This window comes from Brienomyrus brachyistius, chromosome 15 (assembly GCF_023856365.1).
Source record: "Brienomyrus brachyistius isolate T26 chromosome 15, BBRACH_0.4, whole genome shotgun sequence".
NCBI classification, from domain to species: domain Eukaryota; kingdom Metazoa; phylum Chordata; class Actinopteri; order Osteoglossiformes; family Mormyridae; genus Brienomyrus; species Brienomyrus brachyistius.
The window spans coordinates 13,285,341-13,303,317 of record NC_064547.1 but is presented as its reverse complement, the minus strand read 5'-3'; the positions used below and the strand labels follow the sequence as shown (position 1 = coordinate 13,303,317).

The following is a 17,977-nucleotide window of genomic DNA, read 5'->3' as shown; positions in this document are numbered from 1 at the left end:
GGAAGAAAGAAAGAGAGCAGATAAGTCTCTTCAGCTAATAAGGGGACAGACGCTTCTGGCGGCTCGGCATATTTTCACAAAAAGGAAGGATGCGAAAATCCTGGCGTTTTTCTCTAGAATCAGAAATTAACATCTCGAGTCCGTAAGGCTGACACCTGAAATTTTAGGTTGCGTTTGGTCAGTTATTATGAATGACTGAAATCAGCGCAGGAAGCAAATCCGACCGGCAGACAAGAGACCGCAAAAATCAACACTTCATTATTATTTCTGGTCCGCTGGAATGAATAATGCGCTCTTACGGACTTTTGTCACCAAGCTGAAATTTCACCGAATGCGTCTGATTAATCTATGAACGCCACCAAATTATAATGGATACAAATACTTACCTTGTGTTAAAACTTTATGTTGTAGGAATCATGGGTAAGTGTCATTTATAATATTTCATATTTAAGAGGTAAGATATATGCGAGAGATTGATATTAAATATACGTGTCCTGCATTGACTTGGTTGATTGTCGTATAGTGTGTCACACGAGGAGCATCACTTAGAAAGAGTACGCTTACTTAAGAAACGGAATAAATCTTTTTTTTTTTTTGTTTTGCGGATGCAACAGCCCATGTTACTTTACATGTAACAGACTAGCATAGAGCTGTCATTCAGTGGTTCAATGCAATTAGCAAGCATTTAAAAGCAAGCAAATATTAATATGAAAAACACATTAAACCAGTATTGTATTGGATGAAAACAGCACGAATCTCGTGCAACGTGTTCACTTACTAGATTGGGAAAAAATGATTTTATTATTGGAATGTAGCCTATTATACAACGAGAATAATTGTGAAGCTCCTTTTACAATCATCATTCTGTCCATTTTGATTATCTATGAAGAACCGTGTAACAGCCGGGACTCATGCATGCTCAGAGATGCCTTCAAGTGGACTTTAGTGGAATACTTCATTAGCTATTTGTGTTTTAAGTGTATCCCCAACATCTGCTGAAATGTTTTGCCGCCCACACAGAAGATACGGAAGTTTTAAAATAGCACCACGTATCTTCTTCTGCATGGCTACTATTAACCTCGGTGTTAATAGTACAACCAATAGTGATAATACAAAAGCTATAACTACGGTTAGCCCAAGTATTTGCTCCTCTATCATATTTGTTCTACATCATTTAACTGACAATCCGATGACTATCGTTCAAGAATAGTATGAATTCCAGAACTATAGTGCAGAAAGTCTGATTTTATGGCGACAGAAAATTTGCTCTGTCTAGAATTTGTTCTTTACTTTATAACTTGGTTATTAAAATAATTAGAATTTACTGGTCAAATAAAATCAGTTTAATGTGGAGCATTACTTTTTGCTAGTTGTAATAGCGTTTCCGTTTGTAACAGTGCATAACTTGCCATTTCTTGCGTCAGGGAGACGCTTTGTTTGACAGTGCCAAGGCAGTCTTAACTGCATGCACTGTGTGAGGTATAATTCCGCCTGAATCATCTTAAGCGCTCCCACACCGAATGTAGGCTACATAACAATTACCCGTACAACACATGTATAAATGAATGAATCTCAAATATTTACAGCAGTTCTTCATCGTATTTACCGTTTGTTATAAATCGCAAAGGAAATTATAAAAATACTACCAATGTAAAGACTGCGAACATAATTCATCTCAGTTACGCTACCAATCGACACTTATGAGTTGGTGTATAGTTGTTTTGGGTTTTTTTCCTGCTGCCCCGTTATTTGCCATTTTTTGTTTTTCTCGAGCACCTTGCTTCCCTTTGCGCCTTAGAGCCTTAATAATCAACTGCAGGATGAGACGTTCAGTCAGGAGTTAATTTACAGACTTTAGATCCGTGTTTGCATACTTAAGGTGGTTGTTAACGAGGGAAGGGGTGTGATTGGAGCGGCGGGTTTTGGCTTCTCGATGTAACGGCTAGGGGGCAGCGTGGAGCTGTTTTGCTAGCGGCCAAGGGATCCCCTCATTTCACAGATGTCTGGTATCGCGGGCTGGAAATAAAGGGATTTTCTTCGCTAAAAAGAACAGGGCAATTCTGAGCGGATGCTTTACATCATTCTCTTTTGAAATAATGCAGGAGAATGAAATCTGGCAAACAGAAGGGCAAGAACAGATGAATTGTAAATGTGAAAGCTTAGTATTTATGCCACTGTGCTTTTGGCGACGGCAAAGACATCGTCAAGTACACAGAACATGTACCATAGTACAGTACACATAACTAGTGCACGTAACAGAACACATACATAAATAATATTGCGAAATTTGTTACATTTTAATTACATCTGAATGAGTACTCACATTCAGAGGTCATTAAAATGTGTTAAAATGTGTTTATTGTAGTAATCAGGAAAAAATGGAGGTGATTCATATATACTTTCAATAATGTTTTTTGATGTGGAAGAAAAGAATTGTACCGTTCATTCAACTAGAATGAATGGACAAGTAAACAAATGAGAATTTCATAGTTGACATATACGACAAGACAGAGCCAGAAGGAACAATGCAGTGCACAATGTGATTCTGATGAATGGGATCGTACTTATCAAGCATCAGTGATATAACCTTGATGTAGCAATTAAAACTATTGGCAAAAAAGTCCTTTTTTACACGATTTATAACAATGCTATGTTTGGACAGCTGAAGTGAGATGTGTATGAATAGACTTCCCACAGACCCCTGAGGATACAACCTCTGACTTGTGCCAGTGGGAACCATGACAGCATCTTTCATTCAGGCATTTTTGCTCAGAAATAAAGAATGTTATGCTTTTTCAATGAGGTCTACTTTCCCTCTGCGAAGAACAGGATTCACCACTTCAGAACTGATGAGCTCCCACTTTCCCAGTACAGGGCTGAGAGTTCTGCAGGTGATGTTTGATTTATCGTCCATCCATGCTCCATACCGTTTGTCCAGTAGGGTGACGGTGAGCTTCGAATCATCTTAGTAATCACTGGGAACAGCCCAAGGGATACATCACGAATGGGATGCCGGTCATTGGCATGCAAATACAAAGGCCAATTTACAGACTGCCTGCTTATTTAGTGGAAACCCACATGGGTTTAGGGAGAATTGGCAAACTCCTTGCACGATAATGCTAACCATTGCTTTGGTTTTGATGTTTATTTGGTGCTGTAGTTCATTAGCAGGCTGATTTTGACCTACAGCCACTGCTGAATGTCACGGGTTGGAAAGACTCACTTTGCCAAAACGTACGCGGTGCGTTTGAGTCACAAACGAAGCGGTTATAGGAATGGCTGGTCACCGTGGGTGTCCGGAAATAGACCAGGAAGGAGGCTCTCTGCTTAAACTGTCACCAGCCAGATGTTTCCCAGCTTCTTTGAAGAGCGGTCAAGGACAAGCCACAGAAAACAAGCAAGCTCTGAGAACCTGGGATGGGGGTGGGGGCATCGATGCAAGCCTTAGTTAGTAAAATATTTAGGAAGACTGGGAGGATTCTCTCGCTCATAAAAGGCGACACTCGAATGTGGATTTCTGTGTTTTTCTATGTCTCTCAGCCACTGATGTTTTGCAGTTGTGTATTATTAACTCCTCCATGGCAGTAAGAATAGGACAACTGCTCTTCCTCTCCTTATTTTTTCATTGGAAACGGAGAGCTGTCTTGCCTCCAGCTGTTTTTCACAATCACTTCTCCCTAATGCCATCTTCCTGCTTTTGTCTTCTGAGAGCACCTAGCTTCTCGCTGCCAGAGACGTACTTACCTCTCTTCTCGGCCTCTTCCTTTTCGCCTCTTCTCCTCGAGCCAAGGATGGTCTGCTTATCTAGTCGGTGGACAGTCTTTATATAGAGATTCTGAAGACCAGCAGCTGCCCACCTTCCGTTCACGTGCGATGCCAGCACTCTGCTTACTGCTCGCTGAATGTCAGCAGGCTACTTTTCAGGCATTTCTGTCAATCCAGGCTCAGTTACTTCACTTATGATGGAAATTGCTTTGCATTACTGTCAGATTTCCAGTGTTCAGTCACAGGCCTGTTTTTTTAGGGGACAAAAAAGCAAGTCTAGCTGCTGTGTGGAACAAAAAGGCAGTCGGCTTTTTATCGTGGGCTGTCATAACAGACCTCTTTAGTGGCGGCGAAAAAAATCATGCAAGCTTCCAGCACAGCACAGTTTAATGCCTTTATATGTGTTTGCTGCTTTCAGTTCCATGGCAGTTTTTTTAGTCAAAGTTCCAGGGATATTTCAAGGTTGCAGCACTGGGATTATTCCGAGAAAGGAATAATGTGAAGCGCAGATAAAATGCGAAAGGAAAGCGCAGATAAAATGCGACAGGTACAATGATAAGGTAAATGGGTGTGGGGGGAAATTATTTTCTGGAAAATGCTATAGAATCACCAGCTATTCCTTTAGCAGCCCCCTGTCGACCCCCCCCCCCCCCCCCCGACACTTGCTCATGAACCCAACCTCCCACGCAAATCAATTAGATGCAGCCTCCACTCACTGATCCCTGAGTGCATTCATGGAGGATGGCCTCAGTACACACACACACACACACACGTCAGGTAATCATATCTTTATGAGGACCGCTCATTCATTTCTATGGGAAAAATGCTAACGCTAACTATGACAACCTTAACCTTTACCCTGCCCTATCCATAACCATAAGTAACCAAGTAAAATAAAGTTTTTGCATTTTAGTTTTTTCATTTCAGTCACAGATTTTTATTAAATTGAGTTTTCCTGTAAGAGAAAAAAAATGGGTATTCATCACGTTGTGGGGACATTGTGTCCCCATAAAGTAAGACATACCCGCACACACGTGCACTCACACTGTTGTCCATTAGAAAGATTGACAAGCTATTCCCATTGCCTATGGCTTTTTGCACTCCAGAGTAATGTGGTACCTAGATATGCATTTGTTTCCTCACAAAAACGCAGGTGACAGCAGGCAAATGTTTCAGGTTTACTGCAACAGAAGCACAGAACTAGAGAGGTAAAGTGGGTGCCAGGCCTTGGTAAGTGCACAGTCTGGGATCGGGTGACGAGGCCCAGGCTTGCGATCTTGGCACGAGACACTAAACAGACATCGTTTTTTTGCTGGTCACATGACACATTAGGATGTCCCTGTTGATTATATATTTACATTTATTTATCAGGCGCTTTTATCCAACTATTGGCAAAGTGGAGTCAGAGAGTGTCCCTGGAGTAATTGGGGTTAAGGGCCTTGCTCAAGGGCCCAATAGTGAACTCACTCTGCCAGCCATGGGATTTGAACCAGCAACCTTCTGATCACAGGTCATAGCCGCACACTATCCTGTATTTTAGCAGAGGATTATTTTAATTGTAGGGGCAGCACATTGGCTCACACCTCCTGGGTCGAGCGGTCAGATCCTGCCTCTCTGTCATGGGAGGCAGTGTTGCCTGGGGGGCCTTTGAATGTCGCTCAGCTGCGTATGTGTGGAGACATTGTATGTTCATATGATGTCCAAGAACATGCAGTTAAAATAATAGGCTGTACAGCAAATACAGCTAAATAAAAAGATTCCAGATGTGTCAACATTTGCATCAATCTGCAGGATTTGGGCTGTGAGAAGGAGACATGAGGTGTCAAATTCAGTATTCTCTAATGATCCCAGGGACGTCGATCAGTAGCCGTCATGGCGTGAGACACTGACTTGTATTGAAAGGTTTAAAAAGGGCAGTGACAGCTGCGTCTGCGTTAGCGATTTGACTGGAATGTCTTTTGGCATATTGCAGGTCTTTGAAAGCATCAGATCATGCTTTTACAGGTTCTGTCCCTTCTGTATGGAATGACTCACGCAATGTGTGTCAGTGTGGGCAGAATATGACAGAGCTTACTTGGTCTGAATATTACGGCACAAAGACCGAAGTAAATTTTTTACTCAACTACTTTTGTCCTTGTAAACATCAGTTTGGGGAGAAATAAGGACACTTGTATGGCAAAGAAATCAGTTGGGCTCAGCATAAGATAAAACTGCATGATTCTGGCAGATTGTGATGTCAATTTCGGTATCTGTCATTGTGGAAAGAAAACTGGATAGAGGCCAGACGATGGGTTAAATAGTTTAAAACTTTCGGAGAGCGGATAGGAATTTGATCTGGGTAAATCATCAGCTCCATGTTCCTACAGTATTTACACATTTTTTTCTATGTAGGTATAAGTGGTCAGGGCCATGATGGTCAGTTTTTTTTTGCTGTGTTACTACGACTAAAGGCTCAGAGAAATATGGACAGTGGACACCAAGAACACTAAAAATGAATGCAGTGATCATTGATTCAGCCATTGATTCAGCCAGACGGTAGGAGCTACAGAAGTGACCTGAAGTGTTAATCAGAGAGGTAGAATCAGCGGATCATGCCCGGCGTTGTACAGGCTGCCCTCCAAGGCTCTGGCTTTGACATCTGGGTGGGTCTATGTGCTGGCGGTCCTTGCATGCTCTCTCCATGTTTTCTGTTAACTCTGGTGTCCTCCTACACTTTAACACCTTCTGCACACATGCCATGGTTATTGCTAACAGCATTGCTAACCCAGCTGTCCTGCAGGATGGCAGACGGTGTGGGCTGGAAATGAAAGCTGTAACAAATACATCCCTGTATTTTTTTTGCACAAGCATTGTCTTGCAGCTTTTAGATGAACACCGATATCAATAGTGGACCAGTCCAATGTTAAACGATATAACTAGCGAATGCAGAGAGTGACAGAGCCTGTTAATGTGGCTGCTGGCTTATAAAGCACAACTGACCCCAGGAAGTCCATGCATTCTACCCAGTCTTGAGCAGTGGTGCCTGCAGGAAACATTGATTGCAGTGACCTTCAGGGGACTGTTATTTTTATGGGGGTGGGGGCATGCCATACCACGTCTCTTATGGTCCCACTTAGAAAATAAAATAATTCATATTTCATTTTTATTATTTTGATGGTCGTGTGACAACAAGGGTGACCCCCATATTTTCTGGGGGGAGTCAATATCCGCCCCTGGCCACCCCTTAGATCTGCCCCAACTACCCATTTTGGCTCATGCTCCTTGTTGCTGGGTGAAATTCCACTTTGGTGTCTGCAATGTACATTGTTCAACCCTCGATAGCATAAATGGCCACATGTTTCAACTGCGTCTCAACTCAGATATACCACAACGTCATGTGAGTCTCTGAAAATGTTGTAGTTTAAAAAAATGAGCATTCCACTAACATTGCGGAGGTTGTTGGTTTAAATCCTGGGGACTGCATATAAATTTAGAACCCCTTCTTCTACTGTAAGTCTCTTTTACTTTAAATATATGGTAGGACATGTTAGATATAAGATTATAGATTAGAACATATCATATAATAGTAATCATACTAAATTGTGTTTGTTCATCTTTATGCATTTGTTTAATCGTATGCAGCAAAGACATTTAAATAATAAAACAAATTACATCTGTTGCTGCTTTTCTGCTCCTTGTAATTAGGAAATGTAATTGTAATGCCAATTGTCATAAGGTTCCAACAAGCATCAGCTTGAATTTTGTATGCCAATGATTTTGCTGAACTTTGCATGAGCCTTTTTTGGAACATTAAAATCATTTTAGAACCCAATGTAAGATTATTCCACTATATAACCTGAAGTTAAAATGAATGCCTCATTAAAGGAAATGGGTGTTCCTTGCTCCAGTCCCAGGCTCTTTGTGTTAGGAAACACCCACACTAAAGGCCAGCCCAGGTTCCCTAGACATGAACTTCCTTTATTCTCCATGGGTCTGTGTGGTGGAACTGACAGATAAAATCTGCCCCTCATCCGATTAACAATGTCTCCCAATTCCCAATGCTGGCAATAACAGTGACTGCAGCTCATGCCACAAATACAGCCAAGGAGCATTATATCTGTCTCAGTGAGCCTTGCTCGAGAAAGCCCATTTTCTGAGGGGGACGGGTGACACGGGCCTCAGAGGACACAGAATCGAGGCTTCGAGTTCCTATCTGAGATTTTAACTGGCTCTGCGGGAGATTCACTGTCTTACATTTCAGTTGAGCTGCAGTTTTCCTGTAGTGCTTTTTTTTATCTTTAGTTACATTAGCACTATTAGAAGGCACCATTGTGGATAAGATCAAATGGTGGTCAGTTCAAGCATCAGGAAGGTAGCTGCTTTTATCCTTATCAGTAGGGCACTTAATTTGAATCGGTTTAGTGAAATAACAATGCCAAAACATTGGAAGCAACACTTGTAGCTAAGTTGTCTCCTGACCACTACATGCTTGCCATCTTCCAAACAAACATCTTCCAAACTCATTCCAATGAGTGCGTCTCTGTGAATTAAAGTATCTCTGTGAAAATGACGATATGAATGTAACATAAATAACCAAAGCAATTAAGCCAGAAAAAGCACATGTAGTCATTTTTGTGTTACAACTGTTGTTTTAGTACAAAACCGTGTTTTTATAGCTAAATGACTAAGTATTACACGTTGTCCTGGCTTTCTTTTAAGAAAAAAAGAGACGCGTGATATGTGGATTCACTTCTGTTGTTTGAGGAGATCTAAGCAAGATGTATTTGCTGTGACATAATAAGTAAAATAATTAAAAAGATAAAAGCATCCAGCTCTGAATCTCTGTGAATAGGGAATATTTGTGACAGGACTTAAATAGCAATTGTTATAGAGTTGTTGTTGTTGTTTTTTGTCTTGCCATACAGTCATTTATTGTTTTTGGTTATTTTTTCTATTTCAGTAAACACTTTGATGACGACGGGGCTGTCAGGTAGGTGGAATAATATGCTTTTAATCTTGTGGATTTGTACTGACATTTTTTACAATCACCATAGTTGGTTAAGCTTTCTATTGTCCAATTCGGTTATTCACATTACATGGGTCTCGCTGCAAAACTATGGTGATGTTTGGCTGTGACACCTAAGAAATTGGCGGGCGATTCCATGGCCTTTGCTGGGAATTTCTCACTGTGTCCTTGACTGTTGGGCCTGGAGTTCCATTCCTTACGCGGATTCTTTTTATTTTGTGATGTGTCGCAGCAACAGAGCACATCGACACAAGGCCCAAAATAAGGAGCAGCAGGTGTAACGAGACGACGCTGCTAATGGAAATGGAGCGGTGTGGCGATCAGTTTAAAAAGCACATGCTGAGGGTGGATCAAATGAAGTGGTGCAACCTAACACATTTTATCAGGTAAAAGCCACTTTGGTTTTATTTTAGAAATAATAAGGTTTGATTTTGTCCTCTCACAGCTGACCAGGAATGAGTGGTGAGCTTATTCTGCTGTCAGGTTTTTCACTGACTAAGAAAAAAATGACCTAAAAATCCCTCTCTCCGTCAATCATAACACCCCCAGAGGCAGCAGCACATTAGTGTGCAGGCTTTTATAAATGTGTTAAAATTACGGCAAGAATTACACACATAGTTAAAAATTGGACTAAATTGATGAAACGTAACAGCGGATTCACTGGTGGAAGCTTGTGTAGCACTTTAGCACTCTTCTTTTGGGTAAGCCTTTCCTTCTTGATAAGAACTACAAACTATGGAAAAATGAAAACATTTCAAAAGATCCTAAATTGTTTGTTTGTGCTTTACTAAAATAGTACCCTTGACGCAAGAGGAAAAAATGACTAAGGCCATGTATTCAGACAAAAGGTTAAATGATTCTGGAGATACATATTATAGCAAATCCTGGATGTTTTGAAAATACGTTACCATATTTTCATATGGCTCTGAATCAGTTATTAAATGCTTGGGGGTTAGGATGACCTTTGTTTATATATCGTTTCTTTAATTTCTTTCATTTTCATGCTGATTGAAGCCCCATGCCGGATATACAGATCCACATACAAAATATGTATCAAAATCTCATCCATCAACGACTAAATTTTGATACAAACGGAAACAGTGTAAGTTACTAAAAATAATACCGTCAGACTGCTACACAGATTTAAAAATGGTTGCTGATGACTCTTGATAGCGCAGCCCTTACCGAAATAAATCAGTTAGACCACCAGTCTGAAGAATGACCATGTGACCCACTAAAATAGCAAGGACACAGCTGTGTGTGTTTATGTCATAAACTCTTATTCATGGAAAATGACCCCAAAAGTTACCTCCTTAACAATTTTAACCTAATCAGCACATACACAGGCAGCCCACTAGATAAGAAGGCTGGACATACGGACAACACGTACTTATAAACTTACAACCATAAAACGTATTAGATAACAAATTTGTGTTAAATACAATAGTAATAAGATAGTGTGTAATACCGAATGCATACACTACTTGGTGACACTCATGAAAACATTGCACGTCTTTGGCTTAAGGTTACTTTTATTATTATTATTTATTATACATATTATGATATACTATATTATTATGTTTCCAACTTACCTACAGATTCTATTTAAAGACAAACTTAGGGTACAGATCTATGGTTATGTTTGTAACCTGTGAACTGCTTATACTCAAAGTGCTAAGCAAGACTTATTAAGTATACACCTGGTACGAAGTTATAGATGCTTAGCTAAAAATCCATCCCCTTAGGGTTGCAGCGATATAGAGTCAATTCTGGGTACATAAGGGCACAGTGGGGTGAACAAATATGTTACAGTCAGCTGCATGTCTCTGCATTGTGGGTGGAAACTGCCGTTACTGGAGATCATAAAGCCTATGCTATGTTTGAGCCCCCAGCCTAACAGGCTTTATTCAACAGTGTTACATAGCGATATGCATAATTAGACTGATGGTTTTTTGCGATATTCAAAAATCGCTACCAGGGAAAAAAATCATAACTCAAACAATAATACTGCTGAGGCCTAAATACAGCGCGTTGACTGGAAACACCGAAGGAAATTTACTTTGTAGCGGAATCAACATCACAGTTGCTATGCAGAAGCAGGCATGTCACTCCTTGGGGATTGGTCGGCTTAGGACTCATCAAGGGTGGGAATGTTTAGGGTTTTGTTCGCTTCTTAAAAATAACGTACCGTATGTGGATAAATAAACAAGCCCCGTTTCAGGTAACAGAGGGAATTGTCTGACTGTCTGTACTCGAGTGCAACTGGGAGTATAAGTAAATAGGCAAATGTGGTCTGGTTGGCGAGTTGCCTTTAGAAAACACAGAAATCTGTGAGCATTGTTCTTGTTGCATCAAGCTGAATTTTTTCTGTTGTTTGACTTTCGTAAATATGTTGATATTTTAATGAATAAAAATGTACTATTTATGTTTAATGTACTTTACAATTATATTTTTTCAAAAATTTTATAAATTATTGTGTAGTTTGTGCACCCTAAAAAAATGTAATGTTGTTGTAAATTGCATTACATATTTGGCTATTCCTTAAGTACAGGATGTTTGACCTGAGGGTTTAATATGCACAGGTTAATCAATCCGGATGCAGAGTGGGTTACCCACACAGTACCACTGTTCAGTATTTTAATATCATGAAGCCAACACTGTAAAGGTCAGAGCTGCGATGATGTCAGTGAGGGTCAGCTGGAGAGGGCAACGTAAGAGGGGAAGATACAGGGCTGCTATCCTCACGGCAGCCTGTGGCTACATCATACTTCATCAAAAGGCAGCTTGCAACCATATCAAAGCCACTGCACAAATAGCCTTACTGGCTACAATATTAACTTAAGCGCATATGATATAGGCTAATCCTGCAAAAGATGAGCAACCAAAGTGCACAGGAATGTGTTATACATATACTCCCCACCCATCGGGACTGGCAAAATCTATCGGTGTGAGGCAGGAGATCACAAAGAAGAAATCAGATGAGCAGATAAGAAGCCGACGTGATAGAAATTTGATTAGATTTCATGAGCAGTACAAGGGACCAAGGGTCCGCTGAGACATTACAGGAGAAAGCCTGGTGGTGCCTACATGATCACTAGGAAAGACATCTGATATCTCCCTTGCTACCTTTCAGTTCCAGCCAGCACATTTTCTAAATATGTTGCATTGTCCTGAGACACATTTACATATTTCAACTGCGAACGTGGAATGAACGGGGAAATATTTTAAGGGCATCTTGAGATAACGGGGAATAAAGCAAGGAACTGAAACATAAAGACATACAGAGATAAAACTATGGTCTATGTTCCTTTTATTACATGAATGTTTTATATAATTCTTTTTTCCTTCTGAAAAATCCAATCTAAGACCCAAACAAGGCTTACGAAAGCTATAGATATTTACGGGAGGATCAGACAGTAGAATTGTCTTTCCCATTCAGTTCAGGGATTTCACTGTCTCAACAGTGGCATGTGTTTGAGACACGACTCATTTATTCCTAAACAGACGTGAAAGTCGCAGTGATTTTCACAGATAATTTTATACTTAAACAATTGTAATGCATAGTACTGTTCATTTCATATGTTGTGTACTTTTAAAATAATAGAAAAATACATCATTAGAATTTATTAGCTTTAAGCAAAATGAAGTTTAATAGAAACTTAAGCCAAAGCCAGCAAATTTAAAATGATATTTAGTATCACGTCCACCTTTCTACACCCCCTCCAACAGGTGTAGTACTGATACTATGACTATACTATGACTATACTAATACTAAAGTTGAGATCTTTCAAGGAGCAGGATAAATACTAGGCCTTTTTTGAAATGATGAATAAAATACATAAATCCGTATGTTTTTTTCCCTCAGATGTTACTGTGGGGAGGTACGCTGTAGTTTTTTTGCCTGGTCTACCTTTATACATATCAAAAGGTCTCCCAAAACTTAGCAGAAAATGAAAGATTTTTTGGAATCAACAGTTCAGAGTGATGGATGGACAATAGTCATCCTACAAAAAAACCTCTTTCAATTCATAAAACTAAGTGTATTTTTGGCTATACTTTTCATATACTTCAGTTTTAGGGGAAAGCAGAAAGGGTTGAGGCCACATACTACACAGCTAATGGAAGTCAAGTTATCAGCTTGCGTTTATGAATAATGAAAAGTTTTCCTCTGACGGGCTCCATAAGACATTAAAACAAACACTGAAATGTAGTAATAATCTGTTTGTTATATGATTAATTTTTTCTAAATGGTATCTATCAGCATTTAGGAGAAAGGACTGATGAAAGTGGCATTTATCCACCCCGGAAAGTTCATTTTCCATAACTTTCTCTACACATTGTACACCCTACTGTCCCGGTATCAGTACCGTATCAGACAGCTCTGACCGGTCTTTGTTTTTAAACTTATTTTACAGTTTTTCCTGCAAGAGGATGCACTGTCAGTAATATAACCAAAGAGCTTAATTTGTCTGAGTTTGCCAGAAATTCATGGTCAGCATATCATCCAAAGAGGCTTTATTCTGATAGGCTTAGCCTCCCCCACAACCACTTTGATTTACATGTATTTGTTGTCTAAAGGTTGGTTTTTATCTCCAGTCACATGATTATTTTTCTAGAGAGCTTTGTATGTTGCAATAAGAAAAACAATAATGTTATAATATATATATATATATATATATATATATATATATATATATATATATATTATATATATATATATATATATATATATATATATATATGGTTCAAATAGGGCCATGTGTAATAGGGCATGATTGTCACTTTGTATGAGGTATGTTAAACAGAAAAGGCTGTTCAATGAAACAATACACTCTCAGACAAAAGGGTAAAAATGTGTACCTTTGCTTGTCACTGGGGCTGTACCCTTGTAATTATACCTTTTAAGTTACAGAAATTGACTCTGAGTAACATCCTAAAGGTACCAACAGCATTAATGTACCTTAAAAGGTACAATTACCTACAGCTAAGGGTACAATTGACAGACCCATAAGAGTACAGCCCCAGTGACAAACAAAGGCACATTTTTACCCTTTTTTTGTCGTGTATAAAACATATTGTGGATAATTTATTTCTAGTTGTTTCTGGCTTTGCTTTGACAGCAATGATGGGAACTTCTTCAATTACCTAGCATGAGGCAAATTGCGTCATAGAACAAGCTTGATTTTGTGCCTCTGACAATATATTAACAGGATTTAAACCTCAAATTTCTTCTGCTGACACTAAAGAGATTTAACTGATATACAGTTTCACCCTTGCAGGGGATATCATTTTTCGATAACTGCTTAATAAGTGTAAGCTTCAGAAAGTGTTCTACATGTGTAAGACATCTTTATACTGCGAACTGTGATGTTATCCAGAGAAGCAAGGATGATTTAGTGATGCTGACATGACCTGTATTTGAGAGGGAATGCACAAAAACAAAGAGAGAACACGTCACACACGTATGCTTGTGGGAGTTTTATTTGTTCAAAAATGTTCTGAGATCAGAATGAAAAAAACAATTGTTTCGGAGAGATAACCAATCAGATATAGAGGAGGTGGGTCCAAGCAACTAGAGGGGGTGGGACATCTGATTGGTTGGTCCCGTCTCCTCTAGTGTAAGTAAAACTCCCACGAGCCACATGTACATGCCACTGTCCCACTCATAGTTGAAGACATCTGTCCTGGCAACATGAGGCTTGACACAGGATGAGATCATTCCTTTTTAGCAATCTTTACTAGTCTTGGGATAGATATCTAACTCTTGCAATAAATTCTGTATCCTTAGTATGTGAACGTACCCCTCTGAAATGTCTTCCCCTGAGGGAGAATTGTGTTTCTCTTTTGCCAGTCCTGGTTATATGGGACAATGCTCTTTTGTCCCCCCTGCAGTGATTACAACATCTTCTCATACTGCACGGAGCAGAGCTCTGAAAGCATGGGCTGCTACTGGCCCAACCCTCTAGTGGAGAGCTACATCATCCGCATCCATAAGCTGTTCTTCTCAAACTGCACTCTTGACCACATCATCTGGGTCGATCCACCAGACCACATGCTTATCATCCTCATCTTTTTCCCGGTCTTCCTCACTCTGGCTATGATCGCACTGGTGGTGTGGTGTAGCCGGCGTAGTGACACTTTCGCCTAATTTTTTTTTTTTTTTACCATTTTTGGTATAAAGACCCCAGCCTCGGGCAAACCTCCAGGAGGTACATCATGGTGCAAGCACCGAAATGGCTAACGGCCCCATGAAACTGAACTGTTTGTTCCTTCATTAACAAACATTGCTTCCAGATAATAAGGACAGACACATGGAAGCAAATTCACTTTCCCAAGGCCTTGCAGGAAAAGACGTCAACTCAACAGGGCCCGTCCAAAACCGGAATGTATTGATGAACATTCTGCACTGTCAAAGAAGCAAAGAAAGAACAACTGAAAAGACCAAGAGACTTTGCATGAGGTGCCATGGTCTGGACCATCAGCTCGATGGGCATCACTTTCACGAGCCTGATCAGCACTTAAAGTAGCTCCGTCATGCTCTTCTGTCTGTGCAGAATAAATCACATGATAATCCTGCAACAGGAGGACGTGATCTTTCAACAGTATGGGATTTCTATGCCAATCCACAGAGTCAGCATAAGGAAGATGTAAGATAAACAAATATACAACCACAGAGTGATCAATATGATAATACTGCAAAACTGTTGTGCAAGGATCCTCAATTCATTGCTAAATGATTTCAGAATCGTGTACTGTTCTGTTTAATGGTATAATTAAACTTCAACATAGTCCCTGCATCAGATATTGTTAAAAGGTAACACTGCTTCGTTTTGCTAGGTTTTGTTTTTAAAAATTGAGGTGTAAGCATTTTTTCCTGTACAGTGCATATTAAAATCACCTGTGTAACATTCCTTTTTTTCTTTGTGAAAGTACAGTGGTTGTTCTTTATTTGAGACTGTGAACATGCAGCGGTAACTTGCGATAATTCCTTGCACCATTTAAAAATGTTAAGCTGTTGAATGTAACAGAATGTTTAACAGATGTTTCTGAATCAGACCTACACTCATTAATAGATCTATGCTCATTTGAAACTTACCAGATGACCACTAATGTGCTGTCAAAATCATAATGTAAGAATGAGATTTGAAATTTATAGGGCTATCCTAGTGTAACATTCAAGTTAATTAAACCATTGACATAAAACATAGCCAAATAAATACACTGGGCCTCATTCAAACATATAGTTTGAAATATATGTTTTTTTATTTCTCAATACATCAGATTTTAATATACAGTACGTCGTATAACTGGCTATGCAAAAATCAATAGATTAATTTAATATGGTGTTTTGAAATCATATTCTTCTACAAAAAATAAAGCTAAACATCATTATCAGAGAAAGATGTGAGTGATTCAGAGACATTTTCGGCATGCAGGTGCAAAGGAATAATTTATTTAACCACTCTGGCAAGATGACTTCATGAAAATGTCGCTTTTCGTCAGACAAATAAGCAACTCCGCTAAAATATGCTGGGCTCCTGCCTCATATCACACCAAGAATTATGCATTTCCCTCTGTTGCCACAATTAGGGAATGAACTAATGTACAGGAGCCGCAAAACGGCCTGACTGAGCGATCTTGACTATACCCACACATGTTGTTATATGGAAACACAATACGGCTGATGCATTTATATAGTAACAGAAAGCCCCATTTTGTAAATGGCCTCAAGAACAAAAAGGGACAATGGTACATTTTGAAGAAACGGTTTACTTTATGCCATTCAAAAATGACTTCTTGGAGTCGCTGATGTTGAGCGCTGAACACCAGGAAGGATATGCCATTTTTTTCCCAGAGCTGCAAAGAATTAAAGGAAATGGGCTCACTATGATATTACCAAAAGTGGCACAGGAATTGTAGAGAATAGCATACTTCCCTGCTGGTAATTGTTATGAGTGGGTACCAAGGTTTCAGTTCAAGCATTTTGCCTTTATTTCATTCACTTTTAATGGTTGTGCGCAGTAATTATAATAAAAGGCACAATAATCAACTACCTATTTTAAAAGTGTGTGGATGTGTTTACTGTAAATCATGCACCCCCCCCCCCCATACACACACACACAGAATGGTCAGAACTTCATCTCCTCCTCATGGTCATATCTGCACTCTCTGGTTTTGCATCGTAATTCCTTTAAGGTGAAGCTCAAGTTCTGCACTGACACTTTCTCACACAAATCACAGCATAACCCCCTCTAACCTTGGTGGGGTTTTCCTGGCCTTCCCTTTAGGTGCTGGTATTAGTAGTAATACGGTACCGGGATATCCTTCCGAAATTCAGGCTGCACATCGTTCGGATGACCTGTAGCGTCCGGCGGGTGCTTCCCATGGCTGACATCAGTGACACTTAAGGTAAACCATATCAACTAGAAGTGCTGATGTTATGAATTTCCAAAAGAAAAATTGCTTGATAAAAAATGAGTGTTTATTTTAGTCAGCTATCAAACTTTTTTGGAACTGAGATTCTTCTATACAATATCAGTAGTTCTTGTATTATTAACATCAAGAAACAACTTGTCTTTTGGGACTGTGTGGAACATTTAGATTTGGGCGGAACATCCTGACTTGCAAGTACAAAAGGAACAAAAGACTCAAAAGGGCTTTTTTCATATAGAAAACATGCAGTAGTTTCTTTTCCTGTTTATATCATGAAACTGATGATGCCAATGTAAGTTCACACTAAACAGCAGCCGACTAAGCTGTAGCTACAACAGAACTAGGTTGTAATACACGGCTCAGTTTCTAAAAAGCATAGCTGCCAACTACACAACTGAATGGCTCTAACTATGTAAGTTACTAATGGAGGTTTTGAGAAATGTGCCGCAGCCTGTCCTTAACTTACAGTACAGCCTCTGCAACTTACCAGGACTTACACTGCCTGACACTGTCATATGATATGCTGAGTTTCTGTGGGAAAGTAATCTACTTAGCATGACCGTGGCAGCCTCACACACCTCTCCGAGTCTCATTCTCCCACTGAAAAGTAAGTGCGATTATCCTGTGATAATTCCAGCACATGTCTATTTCAGTGTTTCTTTCAGAACGGCACCCAGTTGTAAGTCAGGGACAGTCTGTCGAGATAAACAAAGCTGACCAAAACAAATCAATCTCAAATGTGGCACAAAATAATTCTGCGGAGAGTACATATCA

General features: G+C 39.7%; 1 protein-coding gene across 1 annotated transcript; it reads left to right on the top strand.

Moving 5' to 3' along the window:
* Positions 1-16,835, top strand: LOC125709239 (receptor activity-modifying protein 3-like). Its single transcript, XM_048977505.1, has 4 exons — positions 1-420; positions 8,705-8,734; positions 9,003-9,156; positions 14,663-16,835. Exons 1-4 carry the CDS (start codon positions 369-371, stop codon positions 14,916-14,918), a joined length of 492 nt encoding a protein of 163 aa, XP_048833462.1. The 5' UTR covers positions 1-368; the 3' UTR covers positions 14,919-16,835.
* Positions 16,836-17,977: the final 1,142 nt, after the last annotated feature.